The 21850-nt window shown below is 38.0% G+C and overlaps 1 protein-coding gene across 1 annotated transcript in view; it reads left to right on the top strand.

The window, feature by feature from the left end:
• The first annotated feature begins 239 nt into the window (after nucleotides 1–239).
• The window catches only part of DOK6 (docking protein 6), a 268991-nt gene continuing 247380 nt past the window's right edge, over nucleotides 240–21850 (top strand). Inside the window, exon 1 of the mRNA XM_086609178.1 lies at nucleotides 240–305. Coding sequence (XP_086465304.1) covers nucleotides 240–305 — 66 coding nt within the window. The remainder of the gene's footprint in view (nucleotides 306–21850) is intronic.

Below are 21850 nucleotides of genomic sequence, written 5' to 3'. Positions count from 1 at the left end.
CGGGCGGCGGCCCCCCGGAGCGGCGCGGCGCGGAGCGCGGCGTCCGCGGCTTGAGCGCGGCACGGGCGGAGCGGAGCGGAGCGCGGCGCCTGCCGCTGCCTGGATGCCAGAAGCGCCTCGGGAGCCGGCGGCCGGCGGCACCCGGGAGGGCCCGGGGGAGGAGGAGGAGGAGGAGGAAGAGGCGGCGGCGGAGGTGGACGACTCCGGGAGTGGAGGCGAGGAAGCAGGCATCGCTGGCCATGGCCTCCAACTTTAACGATATAGTCAAGCAGGGCTACGTGAAAATCCGCAGCAGGAAGCTGGGGGTGAGTGAGCTCTCCCTTCGCCGGCCCTGCCGGGGGTCGGGGCGAGGCGCTGGCGGCCGCCTCGCCGGCCTGAGGGGCGGCGGTGACCCGGGCCGGGGCCGCCAGCGCGGGGCGCGGCGACCTGCTGCTGCCGCCAGCGCCGCCGCTGCTCGGACTTTGCTCCCTTCTCCGTAGGGGTCGGTGGGGATGCGCTGCCATTGCACCTCGGAGAGAGCCGGCTTCTCCTCTCTCCCCCTCCGGGAAGGCGCCGCTCCTCCCTTCTTTCTCAGCGAGCGCTTTCCAGGGTCACTGTCCGCGGAAAGCTTCGCCGCGTCCCTCCGTCCTCCCCGAGTCCCACAGCCCAGGCCGGGGCACGAACCCTCCTTGGGCGTCCCTCCCCGCTCCTGCCCCCGCCTTGGTGCCTCCGGCAAGGGCTTGAGGGGGACAGAAAGGCACGGGCAGGATCTGTAAAAACTTTGTGCTCGGATTCTCCCTCTGTCCCTCCCTCCCTCTCGCGTTTTGGGAAAGGGATGTCTTCAATTAGGGCAAGGTCTGAAAATATTGGAGGCTGGTTCGAGAGCAGCCTGCTTGTAACTGAGAAAAGCGGAGGGGGCTGGTGCCCGAGGGCGTGAGGGTCTGAGGAAGGGGAGCCTGAAGCGGGCCGGGGGGCAGGCGGGGGCGGGGGGAGGAGGGTGGCAGTCGCATGGACGGGAGGGCGGATGCAGAGGCTGACTGTGATGAAAACTAGAGGCGGCCTCTTAGCCGAGGGTGGCCAGCCTCAGTGCGCACCAGGATGCTCAGCCAGGCCGAAGATAACACCGTGTTATTAGTTTGGCCATGGGCACTTTCCCTGATGGGATACAGCAAGCCTTGAACAGACAGTGAAGTTGGAGCAGAGTGCATGTAGGGGCCAGGGTTTCCCAAACTTCAGACGCTCCTGAAACGCATCAGTTTGGGCTTTCTCCTACTCTTTGTGTGTGAGAACAAGAAGGCTCAGGGGAGGAGGAAGCCCCAAGGCCTCTGCTGGTTTGCATAGCTACTGATGTATCCCAAAAGACCAGGGTTCCTGTGGGCTAGAGAATAAACCTGGCTGGGGCTGGGAGGAGGGCTGGCATTCTTCTTGGTTTCACCCTTGCTTTTTGCTCTGGGTGTGCAAAAGAGTGGAGAGTCCCTGCGTGCTCTCCCTTCCAGGAAGGTGGGCTGCCTCTCCCTGATTCCCCTGAAACCTGACAGCAGGGGCCATGTGAAATCTGTCCTCCTCCAAGTCGCGCTCTGCGAGCTTATCACAGTGCTAATATTTATCTTCTCCTCCTTCTCCCTTCCTCCCAGATGCTGTGCTTTACTTGTAGACACAGTGTGCAGGATGGTGGGAGACTAATCATAAATTGACCTTTGGAGAACTTGGCTGCTTTGGCAGAGCTGTTAATTCCCAGAGAGCACAGAGAGTTTGGTCCGAATCCTTAATAGTGCCAACTCCAAATGTTTGAGAAGTGGTGTAAATCCAAAGAGAATGGATGCTCTTATTAATGATTTTGCAACCCGAGTCACTCCATGCATCAGTCAAGCATTAGTCTATCTGAAGAAGCAATTTCTAAGCCTTCGTTTGTTTCTGTCATTCCTTTGCTTAACCTTTGTTCATCAGTTTTTTCTCAGCTCAGCAGTGTTATTAGATAGGTCCAACACAAAACAGTGAGATGATGGTATCACATCACCTTGATGTTGGTAGTTGGAGGTAATCTACTTCATTTGCAAATCTGTATTTGAAGGTATCTCAGAGTCCTTTAAGTGTGAAATTATGTATTAACTTATCTCTATATGTGTGAATACTTTTATATACTGATGTATATGGAACATATGCAACAAATGTAGAGTTCATACTATGGTAATCTTGGATGATACTTGCTGACTTGTGAAAATGGAATTATGAAGACTGTGATATTTCATTGCAGCATATCTTAAGTAGCTTGAATATTTTGTTTTGAAGACATTAATCTGATTTTTTTGGAGTACATATTATTCATGATCAGAATGATTATCATACTTCTGCACTAAGCAGAAGTGAAACAGTTCATTCAGTGTCTATGGAGGATTTTCTCCTACTGAAGAGGTGTATGGGGGTGACAATTCAGACTACACAGCCTCAGGCAGGTGGTAGTATAAGCTTAAATATGACATATGGGGATGCACATCTGAGTAAATCTATTAAATGCAATGTAAAGTGGATTATATTTTATAGAAAATGGCATCAAAATTCAGATGAGTGTGATGGTTGAAAGGTATGAATATGTATGTATATATCCATAGCTAATTGGATTTTTGTGACTGAATTTCTAAACTAATGCAATTTTTATTCACCAAGTGGAATGTTAAAGGTTTGTATTTTTTTTTCCTTTATGTCTGTCTCCAAGTCAAAACCTTAATGAATTAAACTAGGGCAGTCATAATGTAGGTGAATAGCTCTGTTTTCAGGGATATAAACGTCTGTTAACAAATGAATATTTTTAACCTCCAAAAAAGAGCCATGGGTTCTGGAAACTAAGGCTAAGATCATTTTGAAATATGTAAATAGAATTATATCTCTTGCTGGTTGTGTTTCATTCTTATGCATGGGAAGGTATTGATTTTATTTTTTTAGTTTTTGATCAGAATAGTCTACATTCTTTGAAAATTTCGATGTCTCCTGAAAAGTAGATTGATTAGGACTTGGAGAGCCGAGGTGACTAATACCAATTTTAGTGCTAGACTTGGGCAATAAAATTAATTCTAAGCTTTAGGCTGGTAGCCAACTCATTACGGAAATTCTTCCAGTGCAGCTTTTATTCTGTCTTGTTTTGTGACTGAGGGAGCCCTGGCTGGGAATCAAATGGAAGAATCTTCAGTATAATGCAACCTGTGAAGTTTTGGGTAAAACTGAGCAATATAATAACGTAGAGCAAAATCAGTTAGTGTATTTCATTGTATTTAAAAAAAACCCAAACAACAATAACATTTGACTTGGAGTGAACTTTTCTGTAGAATTTAGTTTTCCAAGAATTTAGTTTTCAGAAACCCAAGTTGTGATTCTTCCTCTGATAGCCTCCTTTTATTGATTTTTGTACTTCGTAAAATAGAAACTCGTTATGAATGTTTTTTTTTTTAGAAGGTATCACATGTTTACCTATGACTTACTATGACTATACCTTGCTTTAAGTACTTGTTACCCTGGCTGCCTACTGCCTACATACATGCAAATTGCATTCATAGTATGTGAGAGTGCTGTCTCCAGTCATGGAGCACGGACATATTTCTATTCTGAACCAAGTGGTCACGGCTCGGAGCTATTTTGCCCCCAGTAGGTGATTCTGGTCAGAAAGGTTATCTGAAGTCAAAGACAAGGCCTAAGCCTTTATGGGAATACATGCCAAGAAGTGCTGCTAAAATTCATCCTTACACTTTGTTTAGTGTTACCTGATCATCAAGACTTTTTGTCATCTTTTCACCGTAGCCTTCAAGTGCTTGTCTACCATTGGATTTATGTCTTAATAGACTTCCGTATATTTTCTGGCAGTCCAGCATTTTCAAGTAGACCACATTGTTCTGATATCTTTATGTTGTCAGAGTAGCTTCTTTTGATGTAGGGTTGGATAGTTAGCTTGCCAAAATGAGGAGCTTTACCAGACTCTCTGTTGTTGTTGGAATCTGACATCTGCCTCCACTGGGAATGTCACCGTTTTTGCCATGGAGGTGTCAGACCACGCAGAGACATCCATCCAGTTAGACCACTTAGCCTCTTACTTTTAGTCTCCTTACTTTTGTTAAGTGTGAGCTGTATATAAAATATTTCTATGGTGCCTTGAAATTTTAAATATATATTAAGGCCTATGTAGTTGACAGTCTCACATGTGTACATGACATGTTCATTCAGGTATCGCAAGTATCGTTGAAACTTAGAAACAAGACATCAAGTCAGTGAGGATAACTGTAATTAAAACATCTTTTAAAAATCTCTTTCCTTGCAGCCTAAATATGCCTTTCTTTTCAGTGCTCTGGCATTCCCGCGCTGTTTGATATTTTGCTTTTCTCTAATACTACATAAAGGAAATACCTCATTCTTACAGCCATTACATTTGACCTGTGTGACCCTTCTTTGAAATAAATTTGATTGTAATGTGGTGTGCTGTTCAGATCAGAATAGGTCATTTGTGTAGTGTGGAACAGGACTGTGCTGCCTTTGTTCTTTTGGAATCTTTCATACTTGTGTCGCATTAAAATTCATATGGCACAATTTTATACTGCGCTGGCTGTGTTCATAGGCTGAAACTTTCTTGTAGCAGATTGAGTCCCTTTGTTGCCTCCTAATAAACTAAGCTGCGAGGATTTCATGCCTTGTTGAAGTGCTGTTTCTTAGAAGAAAAACAATTTGATGTCACATTAGGAAGTCTAATTAAAAACGAGCATTGTGTCACTTTGATAGTCTTGTTCTGACCCTTACCAACCTTCGAAGTTAGAATCTTTTTGTTGGTTTGTTGGTTGTTTTTTTTTGGCACACCTTGGCCGCAGAACAAAAGAGTCCTATCTAACGGAAATTTTCACTCAGTTGGTGAATAAATACTGGTTTTTATGTGTTTCCACATACTGAGTAGAATTATTTCCTGAGTGGTTCAGCTTATACTCTAATAGCGCTATCCAAAGAGAAAATTGTACCTGCCAGTCAGTCTTGATTGAGTAATGAATAACAGATTGCTCTTCGTCACCAAATGAGAAGTTTTACCATATAAAACCACCCTGTTTTTAACCATACTTTTAGGTCATTACAGGTAGCTTTTCTCCTTCTGCTGTTAACTCTGTCTTCAATCATTTACCACTAACCATGCTATGAATACGAACATCTGATTGCAGCTTGGTTCCTCTTGAAATAGTGCAGTACGTGTCTTACAAAATCCTGACATTTAATTGATATCGTCTATATATTTAGGGGGAAGAAAGCAAAGGGAGCTGCAAAACGTTCTGAGTTTGAGATTACATTGATTGATAGCAGCAGCTTTGCAAGTGGATCATGAATACAGAGGGCAGAGTAAAGGTTCTTCTCTTTCTTTGAGTTGCCATAGCATATTCTAAGAAACAAGCCGACAAATGAAAAAGCCCAAGTAAATAGTGCAGCCTGGAATGAGTATCCTTTCCATAGATTATTTTATGTTATTATCTATGGCAAATCTGCTCAGCCTCTTTGAAAGCACTGAGATTGCCATTTGTAACTGTATCCTGACGGATGACCTCAACTATGAATTACATCTCAGAGCACGAAAATAGTTTTAAATACTGAAAATAGTTTAAAAACTGGATTCCTATTTATAATGCATTTAATTTTAATAAAGCTCTAGACTGACAGGATTTAGATGCCAGATTTCTTCCATGTAAAGGAGTTTATTCTTCACACTCGTTCAAGACAACCTGAGATATGGAATTAAAAGGATTTCACTGTAATCCGTTAAAGAAGCTAGTCACATTTACTGCTTAGTACTGAAAGTATCATTTTAAAATACCAATAATTACTACTTTCAGTACTTTTGCTTGCTACAGTTACATGAATGGATTTGCAGAATTAGATGGAAAATATATGGATTTCCAATTTTGTCATTATGGAAATAACAATCATTTTAAGCGTTTGACCAGTTCTTATTGATTAAGCGTATTGTGCAGGAAATGGAAGGAAATACATTGCAGCCATTGTAAACACGGACAAAAAGTCCAACAATTTTTTTTTTTAAGCTAATGTTTGTGCTTAAAGAAACTTGTGAGTCAGGCTTGTGTTAAGCACTTCGGAGTTGCTGTGTTTCCCGGTTGCTTTTGTCGATGTGCTTTTGCACATCTTAATTCTCAAAAGGTCTGATGGCCAAATGTCTATTAATTTTGTGATGGATGGCACTTATTTAAAGCGACAAATAGTTTCTCTTTTGCAGATAGCATATCACTTCCATGTTATCAGTGGATAATAGAGGCTTCTATTTTTACTCTTGTGTGTAGTATCATTAGCTTTAGTGAGATTATACCATAGTGGTATGATGATTACACAAAGAAGTGTTCATAGACTTGACCTCTTTCACTTTCATATCATGAGATGGTAAAATTTTATTGAGAGTTTGCTTGTATCTCCTGTGAGGTGATGGCCTTTTGTTTTTTCATTTAGGAGTCTGTTGTTGTTGTCCTATGATGGACATTAAAGACCTGATGAAAAGACCCTGAAGTCAATTTAAAGGAGCCCATTAACTTCGGTGACTTTGGTTCAGAATCCAGGCGGTAACTTTAGCTGCATGCCTAGATCATGAATTTCCTTCTTGTAAAATGCCCTTCAAATCTTACTCAAAGGATTTGTGCTTTCTCAAACTGGTAATTATGGAAGGAACATTCTCTATGAATCCTTGAAATACACAAGGAATTATTCATGTCATTCCAATAGTGAGTTTTCTTCCTAGTTTTTTTAGAAGTAATCTCTCCTTGAATCATTCATTCAGATTTTTGCAAGCAGTGCAAAATGCTTTATAGCAGTTGCCTGGCAACAACATATTCAGGCAACAGCATATGTGAATCAGTTGTTAGTTATGCATTTATATATATGACCATGTAGAAAGAATACATTTTAGATAGGTACTAATGATAAATTTCTGAAAAAGCACCCTATGAAATGCTCTTTTTTTTTTTTTTTAAAGACAAATAAGGGAGTTTGAGTCTACATTACCCTTTTATTTTAGCTTATGTAACAGATTGGCAGGTTGAACAGCTTTTCACAAATGTCATGATATAGTTAATACACTCGTATGCAGTCATAGGAAGCAATGTAAAATATTCTCTTTGTTGAAGGTGAAAAATATTTTAATATGTATGGATGCTGATTTATATTCCTCACTGTTTTTTCAATTAATGAGGTACTATTGAACCAAAATGTGGGTACTTTACTGTATACTGTAGCCATTCAGATCTGTTTTATTTAAAATAATAATTATGAATATTGTGCTGCATTTTATGTTTTTAATCTCTTCAAATTGCAATGCAGCTTTAAGAATCTAAAAGATACTAGTGTGTTATTGTAATTAGTCATTGTTTTGTTGAAAACTTTTTTCCAGATAAAATACATGGTTCAACTCTAAATACTGTGGAATTTCTTTATTAAGGTCAACAAAGATAAAAAAAGAAATCTTTTAATCTTGTGGAGAAAGTCTGTACACAGTAGGACAAATTTTCAAACTTATGAAGAAGACCTGAGGGAGAGTAGAGTTTGCTCTAACTGTATCTTAACACTTTTGTGTCACATAAATGCTTTATATTAATATTTTTTTACTATTCGTAATATATACCCATGCATCACGCCTGAGGGTAAAATTTGCTAAAATTTTGTTTAGTGCAGCTAGCAAACCACTAGAACTGAAAACGTGGTACAAGGCAAGAGATTTCCAAGTAGTGAGATTTTCAGCTGGTTTGAGAATTAGATCCAGGAGTACTCTTTCTGACTAGGACAGGCAGAGTCTTGTTCAGAAAGCTGGGACTAAAACTGTGAAGAGTTTTGAAGATGAATGTTAATATTGAATTCTACTTAGGAATTAAGGAAAAATATAATACAGTCTGTAAGGTACTGATGAAATATGCTTCCTTTCTGTGAACTCCACCACAAATACTTTTGCAGCTTTTTAACAATTGTGATGTGTGAAGCATGTCATTGCCATCATACTGAGAGCTTACAAGACCATGCAAATGGAGCCTCAAAGGAATTACTGTTCACTTCAGATGCACATAAATTAGGAAAATAATTAATGAAAGTGTGTAAATCTTTTAAAAGAGTGATCTTATTTCTCTCTTTTGTTCAGCTGCCAAACTGACCTTCATCATCTCCAGCTTATCTGGTCTGAACTTTGGAAAGGTTGTATTCATTAACGTGTCAGTAAGGAATTAGAAACACATGGCATTGACTCCATCCGGGAAAAAAAGTGACGTGCTCTCCGCCTGCTGGAGGAAAGGCTCTTCAGTGTGTTCCCTTTACCTGTTCGTTGCAAAAATAATTAATAGCAAAACTTAATATCAGAAGTTTTTCACTGCTGTAGAACCAAATTAGGGCCATTTTTGAGCTGGAAGCTCATGATACTTCTGAAACTCTCTGTTCTTTGTCCCTGGAACACTTTTTTAGACCCTATTGCTCCATCATCCTCTGCCCTCTGTGTCAATTGGTATATTCTCTTTTCTCACACAAACGTTTATTTTTCCTGCAAAGAATATGAGAAGTCATACAAAATAATAACAAAAAAGAGTTTTCTGAAGGAATAGTCATAATTATTGTTTTGTATAGCACCTAGAAAGAGGAGATCATATTTATGGTTGTTCTTTAGGCATTATTATGATAAATATAATTTATCATAAATGCTTTTAATATTTGTTCTCATTTATTTGACTGCTTGTAGAGAATGCAGTCTTTGAAAAGTATTTACCTGATGTACTAAATGTATTATCTAGTTCAAATGTGATGAGAGAATGTGAAAAAATATATGAGGCTTAACTAAGAGTGGAGAAAACTTCCATTTTAACTGAAGTTGATATACTAAATTATTAATCGCTAGATTAGTATGATAATAATGAGGTACTTTCAAATGAAATTGTTTTGCTGATGAAAGTAATTTTTGTTGATGCAGTTAGAATAGTAATAGCTACTCTGAATGGTAATTATTTTTCTTCTTGAAACTGTACTTTTAAACTGTTTCTATGAATACTTCAGCAAGGTCTAGAGTTTCCATATGCGAAAAGATTTTTTTTGGTACAATGAAAGCAAAGCTATAGCTGTTCAATGCATGGTCCTTTCAGTTGCTGAACACATTCGTATCTCTCTGACTTCCGTAGCAGGCACTGAAGGCCCTCAGGTTCTCAAATGATGTCATTGTTAATGAATGTCATTTTCTCCATTGATTATGCAAAGTCAAATACTATGTTAGTTGTATTGTCTAGTCGTATATCAGTGATTCCTTCTTTTAAGTTGCACGGTGTTTACCTACTGTCTGAGAGGCATTGAGACTCTTCACCTGAGATGGCTCAAGTTTCATATCTGAGAACAGATTTCTTGACTTCTAAGTATTAAAGAAGTATTTGATTCTTGGAATTATTATTCTCAAAGTTACAGTTTTTTGAACTCCATCCATGTATACTGTTACTGATGATCCTAAAAAGACTGAGACTTACAGAGGTACAAATACACAAAGAAATTTTTTTTTGTGAGTGAGGAGAAATGTAATGCTGCTGTTTGCCTTTCAAGAGAAAAATATTTATATGCATATGTGTATGTATATAGAACAGAAGCATCCTAACAACAAAGCTAGAACGTTGATTTTCCATGGTCGTAACAAGCAGAGTAGTAAAATAAGGGATATTTTATTGATTTTTGGTTTTTTTTTCTGTAGTCCTTGTTCCTTAAACTACAGTAAGGTTTTTGGAGCTTTTTGCACTGTTAATTAAATAAACTCTTTCTAGAAGACAGAAATCTTTGTGCTTACATCATGGACTGTGTATGAAAAGAGTTTAAAATTTAGTCTTTTTCAGAGATGCAATTTGTAATCTTGAGCACTTTGATTCATTCCAGCCTTAGTCTCAATTATACTAAGCCCACTGTACACTGCATATATTAAATTTAAAGCTGCATTAAGGCCCCTTATACTGCCAGCATAGTAAAGAATGCTGTTAGTGTAAATGGGAAACAAACTTTCTGAGCTTAAGTTTTGTGTCTGTAAAATGAGCATAATCTCTTTTCATCCATCTCTTCTTTATTTCTTCTGCTTCAACCATAAACTCTTGATAAATTATCATTTTAGATATGTAGGTTGGCTAGCACTGATTATGGTCAAGACTGTTATTAGGTACTATCACTGTATAGAAAATATTGGAATAATTCAGAGTTTATTTTTGATAGTTTGAGTCACAGAACCATGGAGTGCTTGAGGTTGGAAGCGACCTCTGGAGGTCATCTGATCCAACCTCCCTGGTCAGGCAGGGTCACTGTCTATTTTAATGCTGTGTGATTGTTACTTTTGGTTGGAAGATACATTTAATTGAATTTTTCTATGAAATCTCTCTTTTTATAGTCAGGATTTGTTGAAGTTTCTGAATTATCTTATTTTTAATACATAAAGAAAGTAAATATTTTGGTTGTTTTGTTTTTCCTCCCGGATCTTACTGATAGAAAAGGTTGCTCACTAGTTTTCATCTTAGAAACAGATGTCACTGATAGGAAGACAAGAAATCTGAAACTGATGACGTTGATAGGACTTATGTCTCTTTCACCTAATTTGAGACACAACTGTAGCACAAAATCTAAAATCTTGAATGGTTTTGCTTTTAAAAGTAGATATCATTGAAAATGTTAAAGGTATAATTATTCACATCTTAAGTGGCAGAACAAGTCTGGGAGCTGAATATAGTCCATGAGACAATTTTGTAAGTTCTGAGGTTTCTGGCCTGCAATTGTGGACATGAATTTCTGAGCACAGACACGCAGAAATTAGCTGTATTTGTCAAATACACGTGACAGAATGCAACAACCTCATTTAAAGGGAGAGTTAGTAATGTTCATACAACATATTTTGCCTTCGATAGTGCAGCATATCACCGATCAGATTCAGAGAAGACATTGGAATTTTCTCATCTCCAAATTTTGTAAAGGGCATATTCTTCCACAAAACAATTTGAAAAGCCCTTACCCTCTAGGCTTACGTGAAGCTTTCTGCTTAGTAATACTAATACCTAGCCTTAAGTTGTGCATTTTACCCATAAATATCTTAGACCGCAGCACAGGGAGCACATATTTGCATGGTCCTTAGAGGTAGGTCTGTGGAACTTTGCAAGTTGTAGAGTGAATCTGTTGACTCCATTTGCGGAGTCTAGAAATGACATAATGCGTTGTCTCTTGAGGAATCTACCTACACAACGTGTAATAATAAAGCAACTATAGAAACATTTATTGAAAAGAAATGTATGAGGTTAAAAAGATAGTAGTTAAGCAAATTACAGTTTTTCCAAAATGGTGATGCTAACATGAGCGCTTTCAGAAGAAGCATTTTAACAGCCAATAGTCTCAGGATACTGGTTTTCCTTTAGTAAAAAAAAGTCTTTCTCTGCAGCCTTTTGAAATTGCTGAAAGATTTGTATTTTCTTCACTAGATCATAGCTCAAAGTGGAAGATTTAAAGGATGCAGGGTAGCCTTTGCTAATATGATGTATATTGATTGAATATACTCTTAAGCTTATGCATTGCGAACACAGATAGTAATGTGTTTGATGAAACCTGGTTCCTTCATGTTACATTTTTCAAAGTATTGAATAATCCAGAGTTTCAGGGTTTTTTTTAACAATAAAAATTCAAATGTAGACCCATCCTAAATAATAAAAGAAAGGAAAATGTTAAAAATAGGCAAATATCTTACTTTTTGTTGTAAATGTGAACATGTAGATGAACTAGATCAGCTGTTTTGGGTGTATGTAATTGTTCCTTTCATTAGATCTCACTGTTCTGTGTAGGTACACTTTTAATTGCTTCTGGCAAGTTGTAAGATCAAACGTTTTTGCAGGAAAAGCTGTGCAACAGGCAAAAAGTTTCTCAGCAGTAAATCTACATTTGCAGTAAATTTTAGCTGATGTGAATTAGTGAAAGTGAGATTTGCAAAAAACAGAGTAAAAAATTCTTAGATCTAACTTTGCCTATTGGAACAGAATCTCTGACAGCAGTTATTCCCAATAATGGCATGAGATGTATTAAATGTATAAATATTAAAAATATAGCAGAAGGAATAAGGAGCAAAAGAAAGGACGCAGACTGCTCTGTTCTGATGTCATTGCAGAAGAACAGGAATGGAATGATTTTTGTGGTCCCAGAGTTCTTAGTAAAGCAGAAGACTGCAGTTTTTTTAAGGGTAGAGAAAATATGTTAATGCAAAGGCTCTTTTTCTAGAATATAAGCCATTGAACATTTCAGGATTTCCTCAAGACCCAGAGGCCAAACAGGATATTGCTGGGCCACTGCCATTTCAGAAGATTCAGATTATTTTGAAGAATTAGGTCTGAATGTCTGTAAAGGATCGTTAGAGATGACTGTTTTCAAACACCTCCTAATCATTTGGGGTGAAGACAATACATAACAAATCGTGAGAGGGAGCTGTAGCTGATGATAACAGCTTAGCTGCCGGTGGAAAACATTGGTGAAACCATTGAAGTTAGGTGTCTGAGGTGCTTCGAAAACTGAAGCCATACAATGAGACATAGGGAGCAAGTGGAGAAGCCATGGAATAGAGGTAAATGAGATTTATGGGCAATGAGAGGAAAATTTATACTGGTGGGCCTCATACTGTACTTATTTGAGGATAAATATTACTCTAACAGCTTTTATATGATAATATACCTACAGTGTTTAGATGTATTGCTTTGGGATTTCTGGAACTGAAGGAGAAAATAGAAAAGTAAACGTGTATATTTTATAGACTTTAAAATATTTTTGACACAATTTTGACACGTTATTTTGACATGATCGTACCATAATGCAGTTTATGTCCTGAGAGAACCCAGAGGTTAAATACATTTGGAAATGGTTTTGTAGATGTATTTCCAGAACTCTTGATGTCAGAAAATAATTTTTGCCTGTGATCTTTTATTTTTTTCTCCTCTGAACAAACGAAACAGTAATTTCTGCTGTGTTTCAGTATAATGTTATTCTGTGGCTTATAGTAATTTCTCCTGAAAATAAATATTCTAGGTGAACCTCTCCACTGCAATCAGAACAAAAATGAGTTCAGAACTATAGTGAGGTGATGCCTCTTGTTCAATTATCCAGAATCCTTTCACGTACCCCGTCACCTTCACTTACGTGAAACATTTCCTAGACCAGCCTGTAGATAAGTAATTGATCTTCTGATAGCAAAATCAACACTTTTTCCTTCTGTAATCTGGAAATTGCTAGAAGAGTAAATACCTGTTCTCATTTAAACAGATACACTTCCTAATATACTTAATTGATTTACTTGTACTAATTAAAAAGAGTTGAGAAAATGGGCCAAATATCTACTTGTCAGTAGAAAAGCATATGAAGAAGTACAACCTCCTTCAGTTATGTCAGGCTTTTCAGTCTAGGAAAATGTAAAAAGTTGTAAATGATACTGATTTTCGCTGACTTGAGCTGACCACAGTAGTGCCACAGCTGCGCTCTTGCTGATGCTTGCGGCTGAGCTGAATCTACAGTAGGTGAACTGAGTTAAAGCAGGGGATTTGAAATGAGGAATGCTACTTCCTACCCTTTGAAGTCAACTTTAGAGAGCTATAAAGCAAAGCATAGCTGCCTGCATAGCTCTTAGGATAGTCATGACTGAAATAGTGAAAACAGAAGAAGCTCAACTAGCAATACATAATTACAAAGAGAATTATAGGATCGTTTAGGTTGGAAAAGACCTTTCATATCATCAAGTCCAACTGTCAACCTACTACTGCCAAGTTCTCCACTAAACTGTGTCCCTAAGCACTACACCTTCATGTCTTTTAAATACCTCCAGGAGTGGTGACTCAGTCGCTTCCCTGGGCATCCTGTTCTAATGCTTGACAAGCCTTGGTGAAAAATTTTTTCCTAATATCCAATCTAAACCCTCCCTGACACAACTTGAGGACATTTCCCCTTGTGCGGTTGCTTTGTTCCTTGGGAGAAGAGAGTGATGCTATCTTCTTTCAGGTAGTTGTAGAGAACAATAAAATCTACCCTGAACCTCCTTTTCTTCAGGCTAAACAACCCCAGTTCCCTCAGCTGCTCCTTGTAAGACTTTTTCTCTAGACCTTTCACCAGCTTTGTTGCCCTTCTTTGGACACGCTTCAACACCTCAATATCTTTGTTATAGTGAAGGGCCCAAAATGGAACACAGTATTTGAGGTGCGACCTCACCAGCGCTGAGTACAGGGGGACAATCACTTCCCTAATCCTGCTGGCCACACTAGGTCCTATCCAAGCCAGGATGCTAAAGGCCTTCTTGGCCACTGAGGCACACTGCTGGCTCATATGCAGCTGGCTATCAACCAATACCTCCAGGTTCTTTTCCACTGAGCAGCTTTCCAGCCACTCTTCCCCAAGCCTGTAGCATTGCATGGGGTTGTTGTGACACAAGTGCAGGACCTGGCACTTTGCCTTGTTGAATCTCATACAATTGGCCTTGGGCCATCGATCCAGCCTGTCCAGATCCCTCTGTAGAGCCTTCCTATCCTCAAGCAGATCAACACTCCTGTCCAGCTTGGTGCCGTCTGCAGACTTTTTGAGGGTCCATTCGATCCCCTCGTCCAGATCATTGATAAAGATATTAAACAGAACTGGCCCCAGTACTGAGCCCTTAGGAACATCACTTGTGACCTGCTGCCGACTGGATTTAACTCCATTTGCCACAACTGTTTGGGCCTGAATGTCTAGACAGTTTTTTACCCAGTGTAGTGTATGCCCATCCAAGCCATGAGCAGCCAGTTTCTCCAGTTGAATGCTGTTGGAAATGGTGTCAAAGACTTTACTAAAGTCTATGTAGACAAAATACACAGCCTTTCCTGCATCCACTAAGTGGGTCACCTTGTCATAGATTTCATGTTTCAGCTTTTCTTCAGAGTCAGGAGGGTTAAAAAACTCCATTTGTGAAACCAAAAGTTGAAATGCTTGTAGAATATTTTGTCCTCAGGACCGGATGCCTTAGGCATAGCCCTTTAATCCCTGTGCCCTAGTTACAGCAATTAAGGTTCATGAAATATAAATTTTGTTACATACGCATCTTGGTTTCTCCTTTTTTCTTCTGTTTCAAAATCAGTCTGAAATATTAATGTTCATATTAAATGCACTCTGTTATGTGAATTACTGTTAATATTGCATTCTGGTTATCCTGATGGATGCAGTGAATGACATTTTCTAACATGTAGACTTAAGTGTGTATTCTCTTGCCGAAGGAAATCTGACTTTCATAATATGGTTTCTTGTAGGCCTCCCTCTTTATCTGCATTTAAATAAATAAGATGCTGAAAATATGCAGCACTGTGGAAGACCAGAGCTTATAATTGTTCAAGATTTCTGGTGCTGCAGTGCAAATTAATTGTTGGGAGAACAGAAATGCCTAATAACGTCGTGGTCCCTGCCTGAAAGAGCTTACACTGTGTTAAAGCTATCCTTCAAAGTCCTGTGTTATTTTTTTTCTCTGGAAGATTTATCTCTGTCTGAGTTTGTCATCCATTTCTGCCGATCATGTCTGTGCAACTGGTTCTCTAAAGCTTTATTGTAACAGTTTCCTTCTCCCTCAAGCTGGTGAAGAAACAGTCACTGATGTGAATAAAGTCTCCATCAGAGCACTTGTAGTATACAGTTTTGTTGGGATCAGGGAAGGCACTGATCAGGCATGAGGGTAGAAACAGAGGTGGAAAAGCAGTTTGCTTTAGATGGTTCAAAACTAAAATTGATAAAAAAAGTGCTATTTGTGTAGCAACAGGTATAGCAATGCGTAGGTTGCTCTTCACTTATAGAGACAATAGTCAACTTTGATCTAGGTGTGAAAGCTCTCAAATGAAGAATTTGCAGCCTTCTGAGGGGGTTGATTCGTTTTTTAAAGCAGAGGCATATGTCACTGTAAAACAACTATATCTACTTTAATGTGGCCAGAGAAGAGGCACTTAGCTGTTCCACTGCAAAAAGAATGAGTTAATAAACTCGACGCACAATCTGTCTCTGCTGCAGCTCTTGGCACACAACAGCTCTAATTGGTGGAAGCTATTGAGGCTTTAATTGCTGATTTTGCAGTACTGCCATGTTTACTGATAAGGTTTAATGCAAGCTAAAATTTGTTAACTAGAGAGAAACAGTCACACTTGTACGAAGAGCGTGAGGACAAACAGCGGGCTTTTCTGTAGCACCAAATCACAACGAGGTATTTCAACACGTGGCATTGTTAGATTTCCCCTTTCAGGTTAATGAAATGCCTTCCTTCGAGTAGAAGAGCAGGAAAAAGCCTTTCTGAGTTATACGTTACGCAGCTAGTACTGTAATAAGCCTATGGTTGAAGTGATAGCTGGATGTTCACTCACTGATTTACCTGAGTCTTCAATACCAATTTTTTTTTTTCTTCCTGGGTAAGGACAGATTTGCATTGCATCAGGAAATCTGGGATTGGATTGAGTACGTAAAAGAAGAAATGCCACTTGTGCCCACCAGTCTAAGATTACCTACACCAGTAGATGTAGTAGTAGTATCTTCCTAATACTGAAATTTAGGTTTAATATAAAAAATTATTCACTAAGCTGTCATTTCATTCAGGTTTCTGAATAAGACAAAAGCTTCGCTGTTTGCCAAATTAATGGAGGATCATTGCATTTAAATGTTAAAAAGTTTAGTTGTTGAACTGAGATATCCTCATATGTTTATTTTTAATGCAGTAGTATTACAGTGTAATACAGTAAGTTTTTAAGCTACTAACCTGTTGTTTCGTTTCTAAACTATAAGTTAAAATCACTATTTGTATTTGAGTTTATATAGTAGTAATAAATACCAAGTATTTTTATCATATTCCTGCATATATCCCGAAAGCTGAAAGTAAAAATAAATGGAAACATGGTTTATACTTAACATATTACTCTGGAAGCACCAGTTTTCTGTGTGTTAGTGTGTTTTTCATATACTGGATGCATAGCTTAGAGCAGAGGAAAATGTAATATATGAGCTGAGTGAAAAGCAGATGCTACTGTGAAATCCAAATGAATTTTTGTCTGAAAAATGTTTGAAAAATATGTGATTCTATATTCAAAGAGATTTTGTACTTGCAGCTGATTATGATCTATTTCATTTTGTTACTGAACATACTGTATCTTGAGTATATTCTGTAAGCCATATATGTCATCTCATACAGTTCATGAAATGTATATTAATCTACATAACTGAATGTGTATAGAAGAGCAGATAATTTAAGTGCGTTAGAACAATGCTTTAATCCAGTATTTATTAACGCTCAGAAGATGAGAAATTGGGTGTGTTCGTCAAGTGTACTAAGAAAACTAATAGTAATTAGTATTAAGTTTCTCTGCAGTTTAAATGGAAAATGTCAAACATACATTAATTAAAAATAATAGGTATTTCTATTTCAATTAATAGTCTGGTTTGATTATAAATTTTCTCTACCCCTCAGACCAATGTGGGTTCAAACAGTATTTAGTTAAATTGTAACTCCATATGGGTCTACGCCAGTGTAGGATATTCTAAGTTGTATTACATAGTGGTTTAGATGTGTATCAGGACAGCTTTTTAAAATCAGACAAGTAGTCAGTTTTGAGATTCTTCAGCATGTTTTGCATCCTCTGTAGTAGCTCATAATGTAGAGTAGTTCAAGCCTTGAAAGGCTGAGAAAGAGCAAAACCAGACTTTGGTCAGCCAGGTCATCGTTAAACAAAACTAACCTTTGTACACGAGAGATACCCTCCAAGTCCAGGTCGAGAATGGCTGTATGTCTCTGCTTTTAAAAATCTCAGAGCTTTGCAAGTCCAGCTAGTAGGAGTGCCTTCTTCTTGCTGCACTATTTGGCAAACTTGCGTGGTTATCCATGGAATGGGTAGCACTGTTTTCTTTAAACGACGTGATTCAGAATTTATTATCTACTATTGTTCTGTTACCCACAGATGCAGCAAAATGTACCTAAATCCTGTTGATTTTACTAAAATTTGAACAGCAAGATATTCCCAGGAAGAATTATGGAAAATACAAAATAATTCGCAGTACCACAGGTCCATAGTCTCTTTAACTCTTAAGCTGTGTGCTTCATTGTGGGGTGAAAAAAAAAAAAAAAAAAAAGAAAAAAAAAAAAGAGAGAAAGAAAAAACCCCTGTTACTTACTTTCCTTCTTGTTGCCAAGAAACAGTTACCAATATGTATCTATCTGCTCTGGTAGGAGAAGGTCTTCAGTAAAATAGTGACAGCAATATCATGCACTCTTTCCTCTGCCTTTTCCTTTCACTTCAACTGAAGTGTGAAACGAAAAAATATGGAACAATAAGTTTTCAATAAGACAAACTGGAAAATGGACTACTACGTGCTTGACCTAAGTAACAGTGTTGTAGAATTACCAATTCTTGCATCTCCTAACCGTTTAATCTGGATGTGCATATTCACAATGTTACGCTATAGTTCTATGTTTTACGTTCTACCAGTAATTTTAAAATCGCATGTCATTTCATGAACTTTATGAAGTAAACTACATATATGGTGACTACTGAATAGTACTTTGCTTTTAATGGTCATATAAGTTTATGTTTCATCTACTATTCCAATTCTTTTCTTTGAGACCTCCTTCCCCTTATTTTAAGTAGTGATACAGAATTTGAATGTGGAGAATAAGGTTTCAGAATGACAAAATATTATTTGTTTTTATCTTGCCGTAGTGTATATTAGCTTACAGTAGTAATATATGAAAAAAACCACAAAAAGATATATAATACTTCCAATATTTTGTGTTACTAGCAAATTAAACTTCCGAGTTACACAATGTGTATTTTAACATAATTAAAAATTGTGGAATAATGCATACTATTAATTGCTTATTATTCTATTATTTTATCTTTTTAAAAGAGCACTACTGTGTCAAAAATGAAACATTTAATCTTACAAGAGACAGAAAACTTAATAAAGCTTGAAGCACAAATCAGAAAATACTAAATGCACTAGACCATAATATCTCTTGTTTTGCCTGAAACTTTGTGATGTTTTAACCTTAAAAGTATGAAAAAAAGTCTTTTGACTGCAAGACCTACTTTATCTAAATAAATGACTCTGAAGACTTAAAAGAACCAAGGTATTAGTCTACAATCCAGTTTGCTGTTATGCTTCAGCTGTTCAGAACTTGTATTTGGTTTACCAGCAGTTAACAAATTACAAGCTGAAAATTGCCTTTTTCAGTAATGATATGTTCCATATATATTTGCTTTTTGCCTAATCTGAAGGCAATGGTGAAAGAAATAATTTACTATTATTCCTGTCTTCTCTTTAATCAGTAGATGGCTCTACCAAGCCACTAATATGTTCTGGTCATGGTGGCTGCGTTTGATTGAGGGCAATTGGGTGATTTGAGTAGGTAGTTAAGATGTTTGTAGATGAAGGAGGCTCTTCACAGCTTATTATTTTTTTATTCTTTTCCCATATAAATTAGGAAGAAAGGGCATGGATATTGCATCTGATGTAGATATTCAGGTACTAATTGCACTCAAGTGCTGCACTTGTGTGATTGACTAAGTCATGTCCTGGGTCAGCTCATACTCGTTTATTTTAAATATGCTCTCAGCAAAATACCTTGGACCAAAAAGAAGACTTTGCTACTTTAAAGAGCAATAAGTTATACAGTATAATCTGAATATAATAATGATAATGAAAAAGATTTAGGGAAAAAAATATTTTTATGCCTCTATTCCAGTTGATTACTCATTTTCTTTTAAATATTTTCCTTTGAGTGCTTGTCCATTGTATTCTCCATTATTTGTTGCTGACGTTTGTTAAAGGCAAATAGAATCAGTGATAACTTATATTAATTTCTATCATATACAGTTTTAGGCAAGACATCTGATGTGAACTAAGCAAAGTAGAACTCCTATTACCCTAAGAGAATTTCCCCAGATTTTCTGCAATCCAGGAAGAAAAAAAAATTTTTTTTTTTTTTTAAAAGACACTTTGATGCATCATAAATGCAGTGAGCATGGCTATTAACTTGATTCACTCTCACAATACATTGTTGCTGCTCTGGAGAGAGATTTGAGATAGTGCTGGACAAGCAGAAAAGGGAGGTGGTGAAACAGAAGTAAACAGGATGAGCAAATGAAGGAGACTTTAGAAACAGTCAACGTAATATATGGCAATATATTCCTAAATGAGAAACAAAGAAATATAACTTCTGTAGCTAAAATTGCAGCTCATAGTTTCTAGTTTTGGTACACTTGTTATAATAGGAGTTTCAGCCCACAGTGCTCACTAGTGTTGTGTAGCAGGGGTGCTACTGCAGAACAAAAGGTCCTATCTGATTTCTTATTGTGAGACTGTTTAATTTCACATTAATTTAATGTCATGTACAAATGTAATAATAAATGAGCTGCATACATATGTTGCAATAGAGTGGTTTAAATTTTAAATCTTTGGCTAGATCTGCCTTTTAAATTGACTTTCTTGCAGCTGCAGTGGTTAATAATGTATTATTGCTGTGACTGGGAAAAAATGAACTGTGAAATTTCAGGCATTTGACTGGTCACATTTGAAAATGTAGCTAAATGCATGATGTCAGTTCTTGTTTTCAAAGAAGATAAAGCAAGCCTGGGATCATCCAGTTCAGTGATGCTAATCATAGGTGGCCAGGATAGATAGAAAAGGGAAAGAGTAGGGAAGATAGGTTCTTGTTTTAGTTTCAGATTTCATTTGGCCCTTTACTACTGACACTAAGGCAATTCAACAGCCATCTGTAATGAATAATAGAAAATAAGCAGCTACATTTTGTGTTTTACTCTCTCAAACTCTCTGAACTTTTTTGTGTCTTATGCATCTGCTGCCAGTGCTGTTGAGTCAGCAGCTTATTTCAATTCAAGTAATCAAAACTCTGAAAAATTACTTTTCTGCTTTTGTTTGCCCCACAAAAGCAGCTTCTGTCACCATAATATCCTTTTATTTTACCTCTGTTCTTCACCCTTTTCTCTGGTGTACATCTCCCCTGTGTCTGCAAGGTTTTAGTTTCTGTCCAAGGTCATAGGACTCTGGACTTACCAAGCCTTACTGGCAGCTGGGAAAATTACATTTGGCAGCAAGACCATTTTCCTTGGAGCTCAGTGAATGCCAGCACACTGCTCAAGCTTTGCACTGTTCAAGCTTTGCTCTTGGCTAATATCTTCTCTACTGGAGACCTGGAAAACTGTAGCCGATTAAGATCATGCTTCTTTCGGTTTCATCTCCACAAACAGCCATCATACTAGCTCTTTTATCAGTGTTGTAAACTCGCTTTTCCCTAGGAGAAGAGCAAGTTGAGGTGATACACAAATCACAACCAATGTTGCTTAGCACACCTTTTATTCATTAAGTTATTGCTGTTGTTGTTTTTATTATTATTATTAAGTAAATCAAATCATTATTATTAATGGCAGAGAATTAACACAAGCACATTTACTTAGTTGCTCAGATAGTTCACTCAGGGGCTCAGACTTAGTTTGCAGGAGGAGTAGTGGGAAGCCGAAGTGTCTGTCTACCCAGAAGCAGAGGGCTATGCTGGCATGCCAGGGGCTTCTAGGTAGGTGTTGAGGAAGAACTTCAGAGGGCCTTATCTCTCATCAGTTCTGCAAATGATGCTGTAGTCTTTGTCTGCATGTACCAGCCACTGCCTTCTTGGATGATATCTGAGTTGTACAACCTGTTGTTGATGTTTGTGTGTGCCCATGGTCTTATCCTTCCAACAGGCAGTCAGTGTCACGAGTATATCAGCTCTTTCAGTCTCAACAGGGCAACTGGTCTCCAGAGCTTATCAGTCCTCGGAAAACTTTCACACACTACTTCCTCAGCAGAG

This window comes from Tauraco erythrolophus, chromosome 3 (genome assembly GCF_009769465.1).
Source record: "Tauraco erythrolophus isolate bTauEry1 chromosome 3, bTauEry1.pri, whole genome shotgun sequence".
NCBI classification, from domain to species: Eukaryota; Metazoa; Chordata; class Aves; order Musophagiformes; family Musophagidae; genus Tauraco; species Tauraco erythrolophus.
The sequence above is the reverse complement of the archived record's forward strand: the minus strand, read 5'-3'. Positions and strand labels throughout refer to the sequence as shown.